This window comes from Somniosus microcephalus, chromosome 19, assembly GCF_052327205.1.
Source record: "Somniosus microcephalus isolate GS21.2 chromosome 19, FLI_Smic_1.0, whole genome shotgun sequence".
Classification (NCBI taxonomy): Eukaryota; Metazoa; Chordata; class Chondrichthyes; order Squaliformes; family Somniosidae; genus Somniosus; species Somniosus microcephalus.
In genome coordinates this window covers 37,468,964-37,489,982 of record NC_141005.1, presented here as the reverse complement: position 1 = coordinate 37,489,982, position 21,019 = coordinate 37,468,964, and the positions used below count along the sequence as shown (strand labels likewise).

The 21,019-nt window shown below is 39.8% G+C and overlaps 1 protein-coding gene across 2 annotated transcripts in view; it reads left to right on the top strand.

Annotated features, from left to right (window-relative positions):
* tctn1 (tectonic family member 1) overlaps nt 1-21,019 on the top strand; it is a 30,450-nt gene that overhangs the window by 4,698 nt on the left and 4,733 nt on the right. Inside the window, exons 3-12 of one of the 2 annotated variants that reach the window (XM_085961573.1) lie at nt 550-656; nt 1,906-2,063; nt 3,856-3,943; nt 10,926-11,038; nt 11,575-11,601; nt 13,163-13,291; nt 13,481-13,606; nt 15,447-15,533; nt 16,645-16,784; nt 18,583-18,739. In XM_085961573.1, the coding sequence (XP_085817699.1) occupies nt 550-656; nt 1,906-2,063; nt 3,856-3,943; nt 10,926-11,038; nt 11,575-11,601; nt 13,163-13,291; nt 13,481-13,606; nt 15,447-15,533; nt 16,645-16,784; nt 18,583-18,739 (1,132 nt within the window). The remainder of the gene's footprint in view (nt 1-549; nt 657-1,905; nt 2,064-3,855; nt 3,944-10,925; nt 11,039-11,574; nt 11,602-13,162; nt 13,292-13,480; nt 13,607-15,446; nt 15,534-16,644; nt 16,785-18,582; nt 18,740-21,019) is intronic. The other variant, XM_085961574.1, reaches the window with a different exon arrangement.

Below are 21,019 nucleotides of genomic sequence, written 5' to 3'. Positions count from 1 at the left end.
AGAGTGTTGGATATTTAACAGAGTGGTTTTGATTAGAATCTTAATCTTCATTGTTGGTCAGATTAGGTGCTACCTTTAAAGGATGGGTTTTCTAGCCCTCAGGCAGCACAACGTTTTCTAGCCGTGAGATGCAGAGCTTTCCATGATCAATCTCCATGTAGCTGTTAGATTATGAAGTATTGTGGTTCTGCAGAGCAAGACTTGGAAGGTCTCATTTCGTCACTTTCCTGAAGGTGGAAAGCTTTGATGCTGTTCATTGACCATCTAGCAGCCTGCTTGAGATCTGTAAAAACACCACCAGGGAGAGTGGTTCAGTACGAATATTATAATGGGCTGCAAATCAAACTCTGGTCCTTTGGTAGTCTGGTACTTTATTGATCAAGCTGTTGTGCTTTCTAATATTATGATTTTGAAGTTTTACCTTCTAACTTGTATTATCGAACTGCATCTATATAATGTTTTTGTTCTCCATTTTTTCCATACGAGCTAAAACATAAATTGATCATTCTGTCTGTTTTGCTGTATCAAAATGTCTTGATCTCTATGCAGGGGTGACCGTGAACTTTGCAATCAAGAGGCAGCAATGTACTTTCTGAATATGAACAAATCTGTATCCTTGATCAACCCCAGCATCTTTTGTATTGAGACAAACAACTGTAAGTGCACTATATAGGGCAGCATATAATCTATTTTCTTAAATGCTTTGTTTTATATGCATTGTAATGTTGCTCTTACATTTTCAAGAAGAAACTATCTATAATGGTTATTATTAGTTGCACATATAACTAAATGAACTTTGGTTCTGTTTCATTGCCACACATGAAATACAATCACACACACACTTGACATAGGAGCATGTACAAGCAATGCTTCTACACCAAGAAAAGATCCATGCTGGGAAGTAAAAGTTGGAGCAGTATCCCTTATCAGTTTGTGCTTTGTTTATGAAATATATTATCATCTGCATAGTTTCGGAAAATGGCACACTTGATAGAATTCTCATTTTTAGACATTTTTAATTGTAGCTTTGTTTTAGTCAAACTGATTAATTGAAAGGAAATTGAACTTTCTAACAATTTGTAAAATCATTTCTGCACATTGCTTGTATCATGCCTCCTTTTTCTGATTTGCCTCTCCTGAAGGTTCTGATTTCTGCTGGAGTATAGTTCCATCGATGCTAGTAAACCTGTACCTTATCCATGTAGCACTTCTTCATGTTGCGCAGAGACAATGAGCAATGTTATGTCCTGAGCCAACAATCACACATGTACACTTTCTGATATGGGTTTTCAAAAGCAATTAGGAGTGAGCACCCTGACTGATTTTGTTTTTCAGTCAGGGTTGTGACACAAAATTCAAAAAACAAAAGCCAGGTGTCTTTAGTGGTATTCTGGCTGAGATGAGCTAACTCTCCATTGACCCGGGATAGAAACTGGTACCTTCCTGATCTCTGTGATTCAGTATTGCACCAGACATTGTATTTATCCATTTAGCCATGGAAGGGGTTACATTTGGATTTCTTTTTAACCTAGTTAACACATTACTATGTACATTTCCTGTCATTTGATACAATGTGGTGAATGAAACCATTTAAATCAAGCTGCGAGGTAAGACTGAGAATTTGATGTATTTGTCAATGTTAATGACAACCTCCAAATGTTGCAATAACATAAAATATATATTTTGTTATCCCAGGCTCAAACACAAACACAGATACATCAAACCTGAGCAGTGGTTACAGTTTTTGTAAATGAGGTATACAAGTTCACAGCCTTCAGTGGACTACTGCAGAAGGTTTCATTCCAAATTGCAACACTCTTTGATAAATAGCTAGTTTGTTTCCAAACATTTATTCTAATCTCACATTTTTCTTCTGTTCTCATGTGTTTATGTTTTAATCCTCAGACAGGGCAGGATCATCCTTTTTTGCCCCAGAAGTGCCAACCACTGGTAATTTTGACAGTTTAGTGAAACAGTTTGGTGGTTTCTCCTTTAGTACTGATGAAGTGCTTCCAAATCCACCACCTACAAGTAGATCCCGTTCAACACCAAGTCGCTATCAGGTAGCAATTATAAGAGCCTCGGATTGATCTAATTTTATTAGGTATGAATTTTGCCAGCATTGTCGTCTCCAATTTTTAAGTTCTCTACTAACCGTGTTAATTCAGTTGCAGGTTGGCACCTTGACTCAGACGTTTCACGTTTTGTTTTAAATATTGACGTAATAAAACTCACTACGCACTTGGTTTGAGTATAAAGCAAGGCTTTAATCAACTTGTTTCAAAACATGGAGGTCTAGTTGTACTTCACTAGTTCCTGCCTTACAAAATGTCCCTGGAAAGCTGGGCCCACGCCCGAGTATTTATACTCCTTGGACGGCGCCACCAGCTGGCCGTCCAGTGTTATTTCATGAGTAGTTTCTTTATGATGATGAGATTTAGAACAGATTGGCTCCTTGAAATTGCACATCTCCTTTTGTTTATGTTGCTAGATACAAGATTCATGACCCTCATGGATTGTTTATTCAGATCAGTTTATTCTTTATTAAAATTTACAATAATGTATTGCCACACCAGAGCTATATAAATTCAGAAAGTACCTAGAAGCTGGAGATTGATATAAATGTAACTCATTTGTTAAATATTATGGAATCATGATTTATGTAATAAATTGGCAACAAAAAGTCAATTTGCTAACCTATGTGCTATAAAGAACTTTAGTACTCATCTATAATTAAAAAAAAAGCATTTAAAATATATTTTTCCATAGACATCACACATATGCAGTTGTCTCCAGGGTGAAATTTGGAAGCATTGGATTGACTACAGTAGTGTACGAAGCAATAAAAATAGATAATATAAGAACATTTTACAGTTGGATAAGTTTTTTTGCCTCACCAATTTTTTTTCCCCTTCTCCTGAAGCCGTTGACTTATGACTAGGGTACAATTTCACATGCACCAGGCCCAAGTGACCCTTATTCATATGTACATAGAATCAGAGAATGATACAGCATGGAAGGAGGCCATTTGGCCCATCGTGCCTGTGCCAGCTCTTTGGTAGAGCTATTCAGTTAGTCCCACTCCCCTGCTCTTTCCCCATAGCCATGTAATTTTCCCCCCTAGAAGATGTACTGCAGCAACTCGGCAAGGTTTCTTCAGCAGCACCTCCCAAACCCATGACCACCACCACCTAGAAGGACGAGCAGCAGGTGCTTGGGAACACCATCGTCTCCAAGACACACACCATCCTGACTTGGACATATATCACCATTCCTTCATTGTCACTGGGTCAAAATCCTGGAACTCCCTATCTAACAGCATTGTGGGAGCACCATCACCACATGGACTGCAGCAGTTCAAGAAGAAGGCCCACCATCACTTTCTCGAGGTCAACTAGGGTTGGGCAATAAATGCCGGCCTTGCCAGCAATGCCATATCCCGAGAATGATTTTTTTCTAAAAAGAAGGGGTATTTACGGGAAGTAATTTAAGAATTAGGTTTATAAAGGAGGCTTTAGAAGATGGGGAGAGATATAGCAAGATGAAGGGCATTAGGGAGGGGGTTCCTACATTTGGGGCAAGGTGACTGAAGGCTCTGCCACTAATAGAGGTTGGGGGGATTGCCATGAGCTGAGGGAGGTTGCAAAGATGGGAAGGGGCTAAGCCATGGAGGGATTTGACGATAGTTTATCAGCGTTTTCGATGACAAAGCTGATTTCTCAATCTAAATGAGCAAATAACAATACAGTAAATGTATTATATACAAAGTATGGTGAAATACAGAAGTATCTCAAAACAGTAAACGTAAAAACAAATCTGCTAATACTGATCCATTCACTACTTTATTTTACTCAGTATGGTGTTCCTATTAAAATTGTTGATGGTTTTCTGAGGCTTCCTGCTCCTCTGGCAACATCAGCATGCACTGACAACAACCCTGCAGGTAAGAGGTATTTAACTAATTTTAATAGAACATGGCAACAGAGTATGGAATAATTAAAATGCTCATTTTTATTTAGTTCTTTTTTTGTTACTACATACCATCTTGCTCAGGTGGACGTAAAAGATCCCATGGCACTATTTCAAAGTAAAGCAGGGGAGATATCCCCAGTGTCCTGACCAATATTTATACCTCAACCAACATCACAAAAAACAGATTATCCGGTCATTATCACATTGCTGTTTGTGGGACCTTGCTGTGTGCAAATTGGCTGCTGCGTTTCCTACATTACAACATTTCACTTCAAAAGTACTTCATTGGCTGTAAAGTGCTTTGGGACATCCTGAGGTTGTGAAATGCAAGTCTTATTTTCAGTATCTCTTATATTTATGAAAGGCTCAATAAAACAAATTGGTTGTAAATATATGTTAATTCATTGTCAAGGGAGAGGATTAAAGTGTACAATTATCTGTTACTACAACAACACTTTGCCTTTAACGTAAGAAAACGACCCAAGGTGCTTCACAGGAATGTAATAAGACACCGAGCCAAAGAAAGATTTATTAGGACAGGTGAGTAAAAGTTGGTCAAAGAGGTAAGTTTTAAGAAGTGGTCTTAAAGGAGAGAGAGGTGAAGAGACAGAAAGGTTTAGGTAGAGAATGCCAGAACTTAGGGACTAGACGGCTGAAGGCAAGGCCACCATTTGTGAGGTGTGTTAAGCAACCTCCTTTATCCTCTGGCTCAAAACAACACGTTTCGAGTAAGCACAAGACTTTGTAGTGTATACAGAACAGACTTTATTGATATACAGTATTGATATCAGTCGTAACTGCATACAGAGAGTCTCTTTCGAGTACACTCTGACAAACTGTTGAAACCATGCTCCTTTATACACCAATATTTTGACTACATCAAAGGAAAATGTCAAAATGACGTATCTATTTCCCAGATCCTCTGAAAACAGATTATCTATGTAAACAGTTTGCAATTGTTTACCTCAGAACCATTTCCCTTAAACAAGACTTCCTGATGTAATATTTTCTAGCATCTTTGACCAATTGTTATCTGTATCTAATGGATACCTACTTTCCATGTTGATTACCCTAAAACTAAACATTAACCATTTATGGATGATGTCATCACTAACACTCATTCCCTTACTCAAGCACTTTACATTTCAGAAAACAAGCAATGCCTTCTCAGACAATTCAATGTCATCCTGCTTATATCGGAAAGCCTGACAATGCATTCCTTTTACGACACTTCCAGGAAAACCTGTTGTTTAAGATACAAAGTAGTTTGATTGTTAAACTTTTAACTTCCCAAGATGTCCAACATACATCTCTCCAGGATGTCTAACAGGGTGAAGAGACGGTTGGATGTACAAGTCCAGTAAAAGCATAATATTGTAAATAATTCCTGTAATTGTGAACAGCTTCTTGCCTCTTTCCAGGGTTGGCTAGCCACCCTCTTGAAAGTGTGGATCAAACAACGGAATCTCTAGGACTGTCGCGGTCCTGGTTATAATGTGAATTTAGGATTGAATCTCAGAACTAATATTAATTTTATGGGCTGAATTTTCCTCTGAGAATCCACCTGTTTTCAGGCAGTCCAAAAGTGCTATTTTAAGGAAAATGGGATGGAGTGGCCTCCACTATATATCCACCCCCTAAAATGAGCCATTGACATTTCCTGGCTACCCACCATTGCCTGCCCTGCTGTATGTACATGACGGTTAGGGCTTGAACGTTAACCAATTTTCTTATGTTGTCTCCTCTATACTGCCATTAGTGAGGAAGACAGGTAAGAAGGAGTTGGTGGGGAAATTGTTGTGGCGGGATGCAGGGGTGATCTTTGCAATGGAAGAAAACAACTTAATCTGACCATCTTTTTCTACCCTAGTACCTCCAATTGCTGGTTATTCTGCAGGTAGGCCTATTCAGACCCATGTAAAAATTTCTGGTTCTGTCCCATCCATTTTAGATGCTGCAGCGAGTGCCACGCTTCAGCACCATAACACTTTCCTCCCAGCAATGGCAAACTCCATCTGAAGAGTGGACATACTGCTAGAAACCTGTCCTACATGTATAATTGATCCCAACCCAAGAAAATAGGTCAGAGTTATATTGGTGTGCGAAGGATTCATCCTGCTGCACCTCTGATAGAAAAAATGCAACAGAGGAAACTCCAGGCATATTTCTCTTGGGCTCATTTATAAACACACATGAATAAATTACAGAAATAAACCCTGCTTTTACTCCCTTCAGTTATGTATGTTTGCGTGAATGTTGCTAGGCTGCTGATGATATCTGAAATGTGTTTATGTGGAAAACAATTCCATATTTGAAGCTGCATTCAGGTATTATAAAACTGGAGTGATTACTTTATCTTATTTTATTATTGTTTGGATCACTGGGCAAGATTTTGGGGTTAATGGCGAACAAATGGCGCCAGCTGTTCAATACTCTTACACTTGCCCACAGACTTTCTATGGGCTTTTGCACCGGAGCTTGTTGTGATTCACCCATCACCCCTGTGCTCGCTGACCTACATTGACTCCCGGTTATGCAACGCTTCGATTTTAAAATTCTCGTCCTTGTTTTCAAATCCCTCCATGGCCTTGCCCCTCCCTATCTCTCTAATCTCCTCCAGCCCTACAACCCTCTGAGATAGCTGCGCTCCTCCAATTCTGGTCTCTTGAGCATCCCTGATTTTAATTGTTCCACCATTTGGCGGCCGTGCCTTCAGTTGCCAAGGTCCTAGGCTCTGGAATTCCCTCCCTAAACCTCTCCGCCTCTTTATATCTCTTTCCTCCTTTAAGACGCTCCTTAAAATCTACCTCTTTGACCAAGCTTTTGGTCATCTGCCCTTATGTGGCAACGTGTCAAATTTTGTTTGATAACGCTCCTGTGAAGCATGTTGGGACGTTTTACTATGTTAAAGGCACTATATAAATGCAAGTTGTTGATTTGAAAGACATTTTGACACCGTGCCCTCTAAAGGGGATCTAGGACCTATGTGAACCGGGCAAGCAACTTAACCAATCAGATTGAAGAATTATTAATGAGGCGTGCAGAGTCTGAACCAGGAAGTGACCGTTAGAATAGTTCATTCAATGCCAAATCATATACAGAAAGCGTAATAAAGAGAGAGAAAGAAAGATGGGATTAAAAGAGAAATGAGAGTCAGAAAGAAAAAGTTAAAAAATAAAATAAATAATTTTATTTTTTGAAATCTCCAACAATAATTAAAATCTGAAGAAAAGAGACTCCACACTTGTAAAAGTAAATATTCAGTGCCAGAGTAGTTGTTTGGTAGTAATTAAGACCTATCATGCCATAAAAAATTATTTACACTGGAATGGACAATATTAGTGTGTATAAAAATCATAGAATGGTTACAGCACAGAAGGAGGCCATTCAGCCCGTCGAGCCCGTGCCGGCTCTCTGCAGGAGCACTTCAGATAGTCCCACTTCCCTGCCCTTCCCCCGTAGCCCTGCAAATTTTTTTCCTTCAGGTACTTATCCAATTCCCTTTTGAAAGCCATGATTGAATCTGCCTCCACCATCCTTTGAGGCAGTGCATTCCAGATCATAACCACTCGCTGTGTAAAAAAGTTTTTCCTCCTGTTGCCTTTGGTTCTTCAGCCAATCACCTTAAATCTGTGTCCTCTGGTTCTCGATCCTTCCGCCAATGGGAACAGTTTCTCTCTATCTACTCTGTCTAGACCCCTCATGATTTTGAACACCTCTATCAAACCTCCTCAACCTTCTCTGCTCTAAGGAGAACAACCCCAGCTTCTCCAGTCTATCCACGTAACTGAAGACCCTCATCTCTGGAACCATTCTTGTAAATCTTTTCTGCACCCTCTCTAAGGCCTTCACATCCTTCCTAAAGTGCAGTATCCAGAATTGGACACAATACTCCAGTTGAGGCCGGACCACTGTTTTATAAAGGTTCATCATAACTTCTTTGCTTTTGTACTCTATGCCTCTACTTATGAAGCCCAGGATCCTGTATGCTTTTTTAACCGCTTTCTCAACCTGCCCTGCCACCTTCAACGACTTGTGCACATATACCCCCAGGTCTCTCTGTTCATGCACCCTCTTTAGAATTGTACCCTTTAGTTTATATTGCCTCTCCTCATTCTTCCTACCAAAATGTATCACTTTGCATTTTTCTGCATTAAATTTCATCTGCCACGTGTCCGCCCATTCCACCAGCCTGTCTATGTCCTCTTGACGTCTATCACTATCCTCCTCACTGTTTACTATACTTCCAAGTTTTGTGTCGTCTGCAAATTTTGAAATTGTGCCCTGTCCAAGTCATTGATATATATCAAGAAAAGCAGTGTTCCTAGTACTGACCCCTGGGGAACACCACTGTGTACCTTCCTCCAGTCCGAAAAACAACCGGTCACCACTATCTGTTTCCTGTCACTTAGCCAATTTCGTATCCATGCTGCCACTGTCCCTTTTATTCCATGGGCTTCAACTTTGCTGGCAAGCTTATTGTGTGTGTGGCACTTTATCAAATGCCTTTTGGAAATCCATGTACAGCACATCAACCCCATTGCCCTCATCAACCCTCTCTGTTACCTCATCAAAAAACTCAATCAAGTTAGTGAAACACGATTTGCCTTTAACAAATCTGTGCTGGCTTTCTTTAATTAATCCACACTTGTCCAAGTGATTTGTTAATGTCCCGGATCATTTCTAAAAGTTTCCCCACTACCGAGGTTAAACTGATTGGCCTGTAGTTGCTGGGTTTACCCTTACTCCCATTTTTGAACAAGGGTGTAACATTTGCAATTCTCCAGTCCTCTGGCACCATCCCCGTATCTAAGGAGGATTGGAAGGTTATGGCCAGTACCTCCGCAATTTCCACCTTTACTTCCCTTAGCATCCTGGGATGCATCCCATCCAGTCCTAGTGACTTATAAGTACAGCCAGCCTTTCTAGTACTTCCTCTTTATCAATTTTTAGCCCATCTAGTACCTCAACTACCTCCTCTTTCACTATGACTTTGGCAGCATCTTCTTCCTTGGTAAAGACAGATGCAAAGTACTCGTTTAGTACCTCAGCCATGCCCTCTGCTTCCATGTGTAGGTCTCCTTTTTGGTCACTAATCGGCCCCACCCCTCCTCTTAATACCTGTTTACTATTTGTATGCCTATAGAAGACTTTTGGATTCCCTTTTATGTTAGCTGCCAATCTATTCTCATACTCACTCTCTGTGCCTCTTATTTTCTTTTTCACTTCCCCTCTGATCTTTCTATATTCAGCCTGGTTCTCATTTGTATTCTCAACCTGACATCTGTCATACGCCCCCTTTTTCTGCTTCATCTTACTCTCTATCTCTTTCGTCCTCCAGGGAGCTCTGACTTTTGTTGCCTTACCTTTCCCCCTCGTGGGAATGAACCTTTATAAAATGTATCCGAACCATCTCCTCTTTAAAGGCAGCCCATTGTTCGATTACAGTTTTGCCTTCCAATCTTTGATTCCAATTTACCCAGGCCAGATCCATTCTCAACCCACCTAAATTGGCCTTCCTCCAATTAAGTATTTTACACTAGATTACTCCCTGTCCTTTTCCATAACTGATCTAAACCTTATGATACTCTGATCACTGTTTCCTAAATGTTCCCCTACTGACACTTGTTCCACTTGACCAACCTCATTCCCCAGAAACAGATCCAGCAATCCCTCCTTCCTCGTTGGGCTGGAAACTTACTGATCAAGAAAGTTCTCCTGAACACACTTTACGCTATCTTCCCCCTCTTTGCCCTTTACGCTATTACTATCCTAGTCTATATTAGGATAGTTGAAGTCCCCCATTATCACTACTCTATAGTTCTTGCACTACAAATTTGCTCCTTTATATCATTCCCACTAGATGGTGGCCTATAGACTACATCTAATAATGTAAGGGCACCTCTATTGTTTCTTAACTGTAACCAAATAGATTCTGTCCTGGACCCCTCCAGGACATCCTCTCTCTCCAGCACTGTAATATTCTCCTTAATCAATATTGCACCCCACCTCCTTTCTTTGCTTCCCTATCTTTCCTGAACACCTTGTATCCAGGAATATTTAGTACCCAATCCTGCCCTTTTTTGAGCCAGGTCTCCGTTATCGCCACAACATCATATCCCCATGTGGCTATTTGCACCTGCAGCTCACCAACCTTATTTACCACGCTCTGTGCGTTTACACACATGCACTGTAAACCTATCTTAGATCTTCTTGTATTCTCACTTAATCTGACCCCACCTAATAGTGTACTATTTCTTACTCTAGAGCTATCTGTATCTCCCAGTCCTTTGTGCACCTTGTTTCTCCTTTCTAATGCTCCATCCTGGTGTCCAGCCCTTTGCCAAATTAGTTAAACCCTCCCCCAACAGCACTAGCAAACCCCCCACGAGGATGTTGGTCCCTGCTCTGTTGAAGTGTGACCCATCCAGTCCGTACAGGTCCCACCTTCCCCAGAACCGATCCCAATGTCCCAGGAATCTAAAGCCTTCCCTCCTGCACCATCTCTCCAGCCACGCATTCATTTGCTCTATCCTCCTATTTCTATACTCACTAGCTCGTGGCACCGGGAGTAATCCGGAGATTAGCAACTTCACGCCGTTCCACGTATTTCAATGCCAAGTCTCTCAGCGAGATACCGGTATAGCGCAGCTTCTGGGGAAGCAGGGCATCTAGGACAGCAACTTCCTGATTTCCATGTTTAACAGCGAATATGTGGTCACCGGAAGTTGCTGTCCGATTTACACTTTAATAAGCATGAGCACTGACAGCCTCACCGTTATTTTTACCACAAAATCCAGGCCATTACGCTTTCTCCTTTACAAAGTTGCTGCTAGTCCATATTAACTTAATAATGATCCAGAACTGTGAGAGATGGAGGAATTCAAACCTAAGGTTTTAATTGTATATAGAGCTATATTTTAGTGACCTTTAACTCTTTCTTTGTATTGTAGGCTTTTTAGTAGATCAAGCAACACATTGCAGTAGAAGAATTGACATAGCAACAGACTGCATTGGACTTCCAGCATTAAACATACAAAACTACCTCAATTTTACTATTTTTCCAGTAAGTTAGCCACGGTTTGATCTTTTTATGAATGCTAAGCCTCCATTAGAAATATTTTGACTGGTAGTTCTGAAGTAAAATGTACAAAATAATGATCATTAGTTACCTAATTCCTTGTGCACATCAATTATAACATTTTAACAATTCAAATTGAAGTTAGGTCATCAGATTTCTCTCTTGACTTACTAGCGCACCTTGTATATGAAAAATTTATATTCATCAACTAACCGTGGGTTGTGCCATGAGCAATTTATTCATATTTTAATAAAAACATTTTCTGCAATAATAGCACTATTTTGCTTTGGGTAGCTGACTCTGTCTTTCATAAATTAAAGCAGGAGGTTTCTTGGAATGTGCCCAAATTTGTAGGAGTTTTCCATGTTAGAAAGTTTAAAACCTGGTATAAATATTTATATGTTGTAGTTAATAAAGTAATGTTTTCTGTTCAAGCTTTTCAAAACTTATCCTTTAAAACACTAGAAACTAACATATGCAAATACACTAGAAACTAACATATGCAAATACATTTTTTTCAGAGACCTAATGCAGGCTTGAGCAGTAGTGTAAGTATTTAGTTTTTAAATCTTATGTGTGTTATAGAAATGTAGATATATTGGTCTGCATTCTTATATTATGGAGGAAGCCTGCTAATGTTAAAGTAGGTTAATTGTGTTCATTCTTTTGGTGACTCATAAATATTGTCTTGAAGGGACTATTGACCCTACATATCTTGCTTTATGGGTTACAGGAATACTGCAATTCCTGATTTGGGGTTTTTACATATTTAGGTTAAGAGTAGATAACGAGATGTGCCTCAAGTCTTGGTCTAGTTTCAGCCATATACTAGGAAGGAAAGTGGGGATGCTGATGTGGAATTGGTTGGGAGAAATTGAAGGTTATTTTTGAGACATATTTGGCATTTTCCTGACTATTTTTCATATCACTGTTTGGTTATTTGGAATTGTTGATTAATTAGATGTGTGCCATCTAATTTTTCTATAATAACATTTTATTCTGGAAAAAAAGTAAGTTGTGGTCTTTTTAAGATACGACTGACTAACTCGTGACTCTATTTTCATCCATCTGACTAAGAACTGGAAAAGATATATATACCAGACTGAAACTCCTTTGAACTATGAAGTGAGTGTTACTCCACCTGACTGACAGGTGGTGGGGGTGGTGAGGGGGGACAATAGAGGACATCTCTGATTCCTTTATTCCATTTAACTCCTTTAAATTTAGGATTTTATTGGTTCATGATGGGCACAAATTACAATGAAATTATAAAAGTGACTTAACAATATAAATTAAGGCCTCATGGCTTGGGCACTCGGCTATTCAACACAAAGCCCAAATGGCCTACACCTGTTCCTATGTTTATTGGGATATTCAGTAGTCAACTAGAAAGAAATGCAATGACCAATATGTATTGTATAAAAAATAATACTGAATCAGTATAGAAATGACAGCAATTGTTTCATAGATTGTTGTACTTCAGCAACTACTGTGGTTGGGGTTAGGGGGGGAATCATTTAGAAAGTTATTTTTTGTATGTTTGTCTATAGAACTACGTCTGTCTCACTGCTTCAGCTTAGAGGGTGCAACAATGGAACCTAAAATGGTGCTGTTAGTGGAATTTATAACTATTTTGCTGGAATATTTACCTGGTGATCTACACACGAGGAGTGCCATTCGCTGCAGTTCACTGAAAGGAAGCAGTAATATACTCTGTTTTTAACATAGTGCTGCTGATTGCAATCAACCTTTTTGGTGAAAATTTTAACAGGTTTATGAATTTCTGCAAAAGGCTACACAACAGGGAAAGGCAGATTTTAATGAAAGTACCACAGACATAGTACATAAAATACTTCGATCTTCGATCTTAAGATAGTTCAAATTCTAAAAAGTATCTCAGTTGTTTAAAGGTACATGTTAAAGAACTACTTTATGACTTACTTTGTTTTTACATGTTTAGCGACTACAGCATTTTATTTTTAAATCTAAATGTTTTGCTAATAACTCTACATAGTTACAAGTATATTTTGATTTTTAAAGTATTTCAATTTGTGCTATGTATTAAGGGTAGATAGATGCACCTACTAATTAGTTTTGTCTTTCTTCTAGATCCCGATCCTTCTTAGCTCTATAATTTTGAGATCTTTAAATAGAACACTAACGCGTCTAACTGGCTCTGCTGCTGATGATTGGGAGCCCAAACTTGTTGTTAATGTGTGCAGAAATGTAATGCTAGAGGTAAGTTGGCTGTTAAGTGGTTGCTTATTAAAACCTCACCTTGCTAATGCATCATCATACATTTTTAGTCTTATCACTGTTTCCAAATTGTGCAGAATGTAACACATTCAGTGGTTATGAATGTTGAATTTCAAAATAGAAAGCCCATATTATTTTCTGTAATGCCATTGGCTTTATTTATCTTGTTAGGTGAATTATATCATTGTATATAATGATGAAGGGAAGATTGTAAATGCCTCTGCTGCTTTCACTCTTGGAGCCATCGACAGTAGCATGGTACCAATACAACAACGCTTCCAGATTAGTTTCATTCAGGTACAGTGATTGCAAAATTAATTTTCTTTGTGTGGAAAAGCTAAGTTATCTCAATGATAACCATCTAGCCCACTCTGTAAATTATAATCTTTTGAGTAAAAATTATTCTTATTGAAACCTAGGGGCTAGGTAGCAATATTACTCTCAAAATGCATAAAATGTACAGTGTTCAGTCTGACCTATATAATATTTCTTAATTTTTCTCATTCTCTTTTACATTCCTTAGTGTAGGCTTATTGTTTAGTTGGGGGGGGAGGTGGAATGATGAGTAAGGTGTATTTTAAGAACTTTGATTGCTGTAGCTTTGTGAGAACTTCTACTAGTTTCCTTTTCTGACTAAGACTTTTGTTAATCCCCATCACTATGCAGTATTTTGAGTTTGTCCATACCTTTTATGTTATAAACTGTCAGGATGAGAGCCAACAGAAAAAGTAAAGACTTATTGCACTAGGGCTACGTCCCTTCATAGATCAGTGTCAGAAAGGTCACCCTGGACCCAGATTTGAAGTGCAACCACATGGAGCTATTCTTAAGCCTTTACTAAGTAGACTTTTCAAAACACATACAATTTCTCTTTTGTTTTCAGTTGTAATGCAATATAAATATACTGAAAGATGTTTTGATCCCAAAATGTATACAAAAATACCCAAGAAAGCTCAATTTTGCATTATTATAGTGTTTTATCACCTCTCAAATGTCTCAAAGTACTTCACATGTAATGAGTTACTGTTATGTAGGAAAATATAGCAGCTAAATTGTGAAAACAAAATTCTACAAACAGTAAGGAAATGAATGACCAATTTATTTTTCTTTTATGGTCTTGACTGAGGGAAGAATGTTGGCTAGGACAGTGGGGAAATGCCCTGCTTCTTTTATAAGTACTGCTGTGGGGTTCCTAATGTCAACTGAACAAGCTGATGGGCTTTGATTTAATGCCTCATTCAAAGGACAGCAACTCCAACAATGCCTTTCTCCCTGTAAATTGGCCCAAGTCCTGATATGGAGCTCAAACCCATAATGACATTCCCCTAAGGTGAAAAAATTAACACATAAGCTGGGAATGACCTTCTCTCAGGGCTCCCCCAATATAACTGAATTAACAGCGAAGAGATGTACAAGATCCCTCTGAGGGAAACTGCCAGATGGCTGGCACTTTTTCATTTGAAAGTATTCCCTTCCCTACATATATACACTTACATACATTCAACAGTATTGGTCCTTTTGATAGACCAACATCCAACTTATTGTAACATAATAGCAAAATACTACAGATGCTGGAAATCTGAAACAACAGAAAATGCTGGAAACACTCAGCAGGTCAGGCAGCATCTGTGGAGAGAGAAACCGAGTTAACGTTTCAGGTCGATGACCCTTTGTCAGAACTGGAAAAAGTTCGAGAAGTAACAGATTTTTAAGCAAGTGTGGGGCAGGGAAAGGGAGGAGGGGAGGAAAGAACAAAGGGAAGGTCTGTGATCGGCTGAAGGCAGGAGAGATTAAAAGACAAAAGGGATGATGGTGCAAGGCGAAAGGAGATGGTAATGGGACAAGTTAAGAAACAAAAGATGACTCTAGATGAGGTGTAAAAGGCAATGGCAGAATCATCAACTGCTGCCATGTGAGAGAAAAAATAAAACATAGGGGCCGAGGTTATGGTCTGAAATTGTTGAACTCGATGTTGAGTCCAGAAGGCTGTAAAGTGCCCAATCGAAAGATGAGGTACTGTTCCTCCAGTAAGTTATTTTCACTTATTGCCAGACTTCATGATGATCTATCTTTTTTAAGGATCCTCATTTTAAGTATACTCATCTATTACTAAAAAATGTCCTTTTTTAACTTCCAGGAAAACACAACAGGAGTTCCTTTCAGCGGAAATCCAGGCTATGTTATTGGACTCCCTCTAGTGGCTGGATTTGGACCAAATGCCTCATATCCTTCACGCATTGCCTTTCAGATCATAAGATAAATACGGATGTTGGAGGCCTTTCAGCCCATCTTAGCACATTCTTCCAGAAAGACTCTACATTCACCACCCCCTCCCCCTGTCTCATCAAGGCATTTAATTGTTTCTTGAATAATTCTATGGTTTTCCCCTCCCTTACCTTACCTGGAAGTCTATTCCATGTTTTGACAATTCTTTGTGTGAAGAACAACTTTCTGAATTTGCCTTTTACTCATTTGAACCTGTGTCTGCGTGTCATCATCATCAAGAAATAAGTTTGAAGACATTTTCTGAATCTACCTTTTCCATACTGTTTACTGTACATTTTATCAAGCCATCTCCGTTAACTTTGAAAGATGAAAAGACCATGTATTTCTGGTCACTCCTCATTACTCGGTCCCCCGTGATGCTATTTATGGCATGTTTAACTACAGAACCACATCATACTACATTCTAAGTAATGTATTTCTCAATATTAAGCTGTGAAAACCTTGCATCTCTTTCAGTCACTTGGCATATACAAAAATCTGCTGCTTCTCTACATGGTTGCTAACCAGCTTGCCATCTAAATTTGTTCCTCAAACAGGGCATCTCCATTGTATTGATTCAATATTGTATGTGTTATAAAAAATGGCCAATGTGGGAATGTGTTTCAAGGTTCTGATGATGTCATAAATCAGTTTGGCTTAATTCTCCAGGTTTATGACAATTTTTAGGTCTCTATCCTAAAGATATATTTCGTCCCCCTTTTTTTCAATTTCTTTTTCATTGTTACCTTTCTTTTTGACCATTTTGAGTTGATTCAATTTTGTATTTAACTTGGCCTGTGCTTCTGCAACATGTACTGCTAAAAGGGTTGTTACTGACATTTTGAGGGGTGAGGGAGGAATAGATCCTCGTTACCATGCCCAGAGTCCTGGAGCAAATTAAAATAATCTTGAAATGGGATAAAAATTGGAAATTTCTAAAATAGGCTTATTTAAAACGAGCATAGTTTATTTAAAAGCTATAAATTAGTTCAACATTCATTTTATTAGTGGTCGCAGAAATATAATCTTTCCTTTTATCCAGAACTTTCCCTTAACTGACTCTTTCCACAGTTGGTATAATTCAGAGCAAAAACAGACTTGGGCAGCTGACTGTCATTAAGAGTTCAACCAACCAGGATTGTTTACAGATGGAAGGGCTTCGGACACCAGTACTTTTTGGATACAATTTAAAGTCTGGCTGTACATTGCGGTAAGTACTTTAAGATCATTTTACTGTGTTCATTAACACACTCTCAAGAGATTTACAGTGCTGGCAACAGTTCAGTGAAATGCCACTAGTGTTATATAAGCCAGTATGGTGATAAAATTAAACTGATAAAATGTAGATTACAATTTCCATTGAGTAAACTGGTGCACATGGAACCTTTAGACAGGAAACTATATTAACACCAGACTATTTAGCAAACAGACACAATGGATGGATTTTCCTCCACCATTGGGTCGGATAGTGGGAGAAAAGGGAACAAAATCTGGTCCAAGCGAAATTTCCCTTCTCCGGCTACACGAGGGACACTTCTAGTCACCTCTTCCCCACCCACCACAGGTAAATGCCAGCAGGGAAAGGGGAGAAGGGGAGGCAGGGCCCAGCCTCCTGTGCCATTTCCCTAAAGTCTGCCCCTGTTAATGGCACTGTCCAGGACCACCTGCTGGAGGGTGGCAGTAGGCATAGGATAGTGATGTTAACGGCCCTAATTTGCAAATGGAGGAAGAGGGCCTAGAAGAGATCTGTCTCCCATCTGGTCCCTAACATAACATGGTGGGCCCCAGTCTTTGGCAAGACTTGTAAACCTGCAGGTCCTACTATCTTTGGGGCTAATCTACCCCTTTAAGCTCCTCGCTGGCTATTTGCTGCAACAGCTTTGTCCAATGTTTCTCCTTTGCACCGAGGGGCTATTCTTGGCAGCGTGAATTCCGCTGTGAATCTGCTATGCATGGATAATGTCCACCAACCCAGAAAATGAGTTTAGATTACAGCAGTGCTGGAGTGGCTCAGAAGTCCCAGAGAGAAAAAATCCAACCCAATGGGTTCAAACAGAAATTTAAAATGCATATTGCCATTCTCTACATACTGTGTAACGATTTGTGCCCGAGTGTTCCCAGACCTGTGCGAGTGCCACTGTAACCAGCTGCAATATGCTTTAGAAGCAGTGCTTGTGGTGTCTTGCCCTCTGATTTTTATCTCTGTGCATTTTGTGAAGCTACCTGACACCTTATCTGAATGTAGAAGATTAACACATACGTGGAAGAGTTCCTGTGATGACTCAGCTGGTTAATGCAACAGGCAACATCTGGATTTTCCTTCCAGCCAGTGGGGTACCTCTGCAGCTTCCGTCTACTGTTCCCCTGCTTGATGCAGCTTAAGTCAGGAACTAAGCAGAGAACACTTGTTCAGGTCTACGAATACCTGAATTTGGTGGTCCAGGTCATTATTATGATCCTGTGTGTGGCAGTAGGACAGGAAATTTAGTTGCTGCTTAAGACCACCTGCTGTGGCTGGGGCTTTCTAGCTACTGTTGGAAAACATCAGTCAGAAGAATTTGAAGATCACTGGGGAGACGTTAAGCAAAAGGTGGTACCTTTTTAGGCCTCCCTTGAATTGTTGCCTTCCCCCTGAAACAATATCTGCAGCTGAGCACCCCACTGGTAAAAATTCAGGAAAATGAGGCAGATGGGCCAGGAATGCCCCATCCCACCTCATTTAAATGGAAATGTTTAGCATGTGCCACTTGCAAGCACAGGCCTTGTCCTGATCATTGGCAAAAGCCCGGAAATTCCTGTGCTACATAAAGAGAGTGGAGATTTGTCGTCACGGGGCTCCAATCCCTTTTTGCTGATCTTTGCAACTGGGGAATATGCATTCCCTGGGCGCTGACCTCGGGGAAAATCAGCCCCATCATCTCACTGGCTAGAACGATTTATTTATAGCCTCTTTGGGCAAAAGACATTCATGTGTAAACTATCAAGGTTTTTCTTATTTATCCTTAAAGAATAACCAACATCACAACATGCCGTCAGTGGTCACGAATCATCTCAGATGTGTTAATTGGACAAAACTTTCCTCAAAGTGTGGCATCATTTGGAAATACTCCAGTGCAGAATGTGAAAGACTGGGTGACCATCGAGGAAATTACCTCTGTAACTCGGGTAATAACCTGAATAAAATATGAAAATAATTCAGTTTTCATAACTCTTTCTATGAGGATATGTAGTTGTAATATATTAATCCTAGGAACAACAAAATAAATGGATACCAGGATTACAGTTGAAAAGGCAGAGATTTCATCAATCATTTAGTTATAAGTATAAGTGAATGTGTTTGTTGCTTTCTTTAAAAGGGTTTTTATATTCAGTATTTTCAAAGGCTTTACAAACACTAGAAAATAACTGGGAAGAAAATTCTATATTCTTCACCTTACATGAAAGAAATTGATTTTTTTCTGGCAGTTTGATTATAAAATGTATTTCCTGTCTAAAAAGATCCTACAATTACAGTGGAACCAACTTACAATGAACTTGGTTCACACTGAGACAATTCATGACCATATAATTGAGATAACAGTGCTATTAAAACAAAATTACTGCCTACTTATAGTAAAAATCTTGCACTAAACATTGTTTGAGGAAACTTCATTTTCGTTTCTCATTTTTGTTTTGAACAATTCTTCCACGACTTATACTTGTTATTTACATCAGGTTTTTGCAACAGACTCTCATTTTAGTTTCTACAGCAATGTACCAGATCTTGCTGGAGCATGCCCCATTAGTTAGACTTTTTTCTGCACCCTTCAGCACAAAATGTTTTTGTGCCGTAACTTGCTTGAAGTACAATCTGATAACGGCATGGCAAGGGCAATGGGGTATTTGGGACCTCGGATCGTATACGCTGATGATATTGCCTTGGCCACGCAAAACACCAATCTGTCCATCACCGAGGAGACCCTGACCAGTGATTTACAGAGGATGGAAGCCTACTTCCACCGATGGCAACTTCAGCCAAACCCGCAAAAGATCGTCACCTCGACATTCCACCTCAACACCCATCAAGCAAACCAAGCTTTGAAAGTCTCTTGTGGCGCAGAGGTAAACCATGCCAAAAAACCCTCCTATTTAGGAGTCACGCTTGATCGCAACCTGTCATATAGACAACATCTCCAGAACTTTGGGAAGAAACTAAAGAATAGGGTCAACTTGATCCAGAAACTCGCCGGATCCATAGGGAGGAGATGCTCAAACCCTCCGTACGGCAGTACTCGCCCTGGTGTACTCTACAGCGGAGTACTGCTCTCCAGCATGGCTAGCAAGTCCACGTCAAATCCATTGATATCCAGCTGAATTCTACTATGAGAATTATCACTGGTACGCTTTCATCGACACCAACACCTTGGCTGCCCGTGCTTACAAACATCGCACCACCACACCTACGCCGCGAACATGCAGTCTCCAGAGAATACAACCGCTACACCAGCAAAGACATATCGATCCAGGCCGACTTGAACAACCTACCACCAACCCGTCTCAAAACTAGAAGGCTATTTTGGACTGTCGCCGAAGCCCTTCAGCGATCACCCCTCAGCCTTGATGACCAATGGCGAAATGCTTGGAAGAACTGAGACATACAGAATAGATTCCTTATGGAGGACCCCACAGTACGACCTAAAGGATCAAACCTTCCTCACAAACAGTGGACAACCATCAACCGCCTCAGAACTGGTCATGGTAGATGCTGCCACCTTCTCCATAGATGGAAGATAAAAGCATCCCCATCATGAAACTGTGGAGCTCCTAATCAGACCTTAGAGCACATCATTGAGCGTTGCCCTCAAGAGGAAATTTGCAGGCAGCCTACAAGATATCTATGTTGTTACACCGGAAGCTTTGGCCTAGATATCTGACTTAGATATTAACATCTGATTTGCTTTGCTACTACCATACAAAAGAAGAAGGAACAGCGGGACCGAGAATGTATCTCCTCAACCGATTAAATTTAACAATTGAGAAAGAAACAGGAACAATGGAGAAGGAGGGTGAATTGGAGTGGATGAATTAAGAGTCAAATCAGGTACAGAAAGAGAAACGAGAGGGAAAAATTGGATTAAGAGACAAAGAAAAAAGAGATTTAAAATTTGGTATTTTTAAAATCTCTAAGAACAGTTGAATGAGACTCCACAGTTAAAATTGTTCCATTTCTGGTCCAGAGGGGTTGATTGGCATTGTATTAACAATTATCACGTTGTTAAAAAGGTGCTTGCACTTAATTACCAGACTTAAACTTTTGTGGCGAGTTTAATGTCAATTAATGTGCAAATCCAGCAAGTTCTTAAAAATGACGGGGAGGCCAAGAGCGAGATGCAGTTTGTGTGAAGCAAACAGCGGAGCGGTGTAAATCAGTCAGCAAATTCTGGAGATTTGCAACTCAAGGTGTAT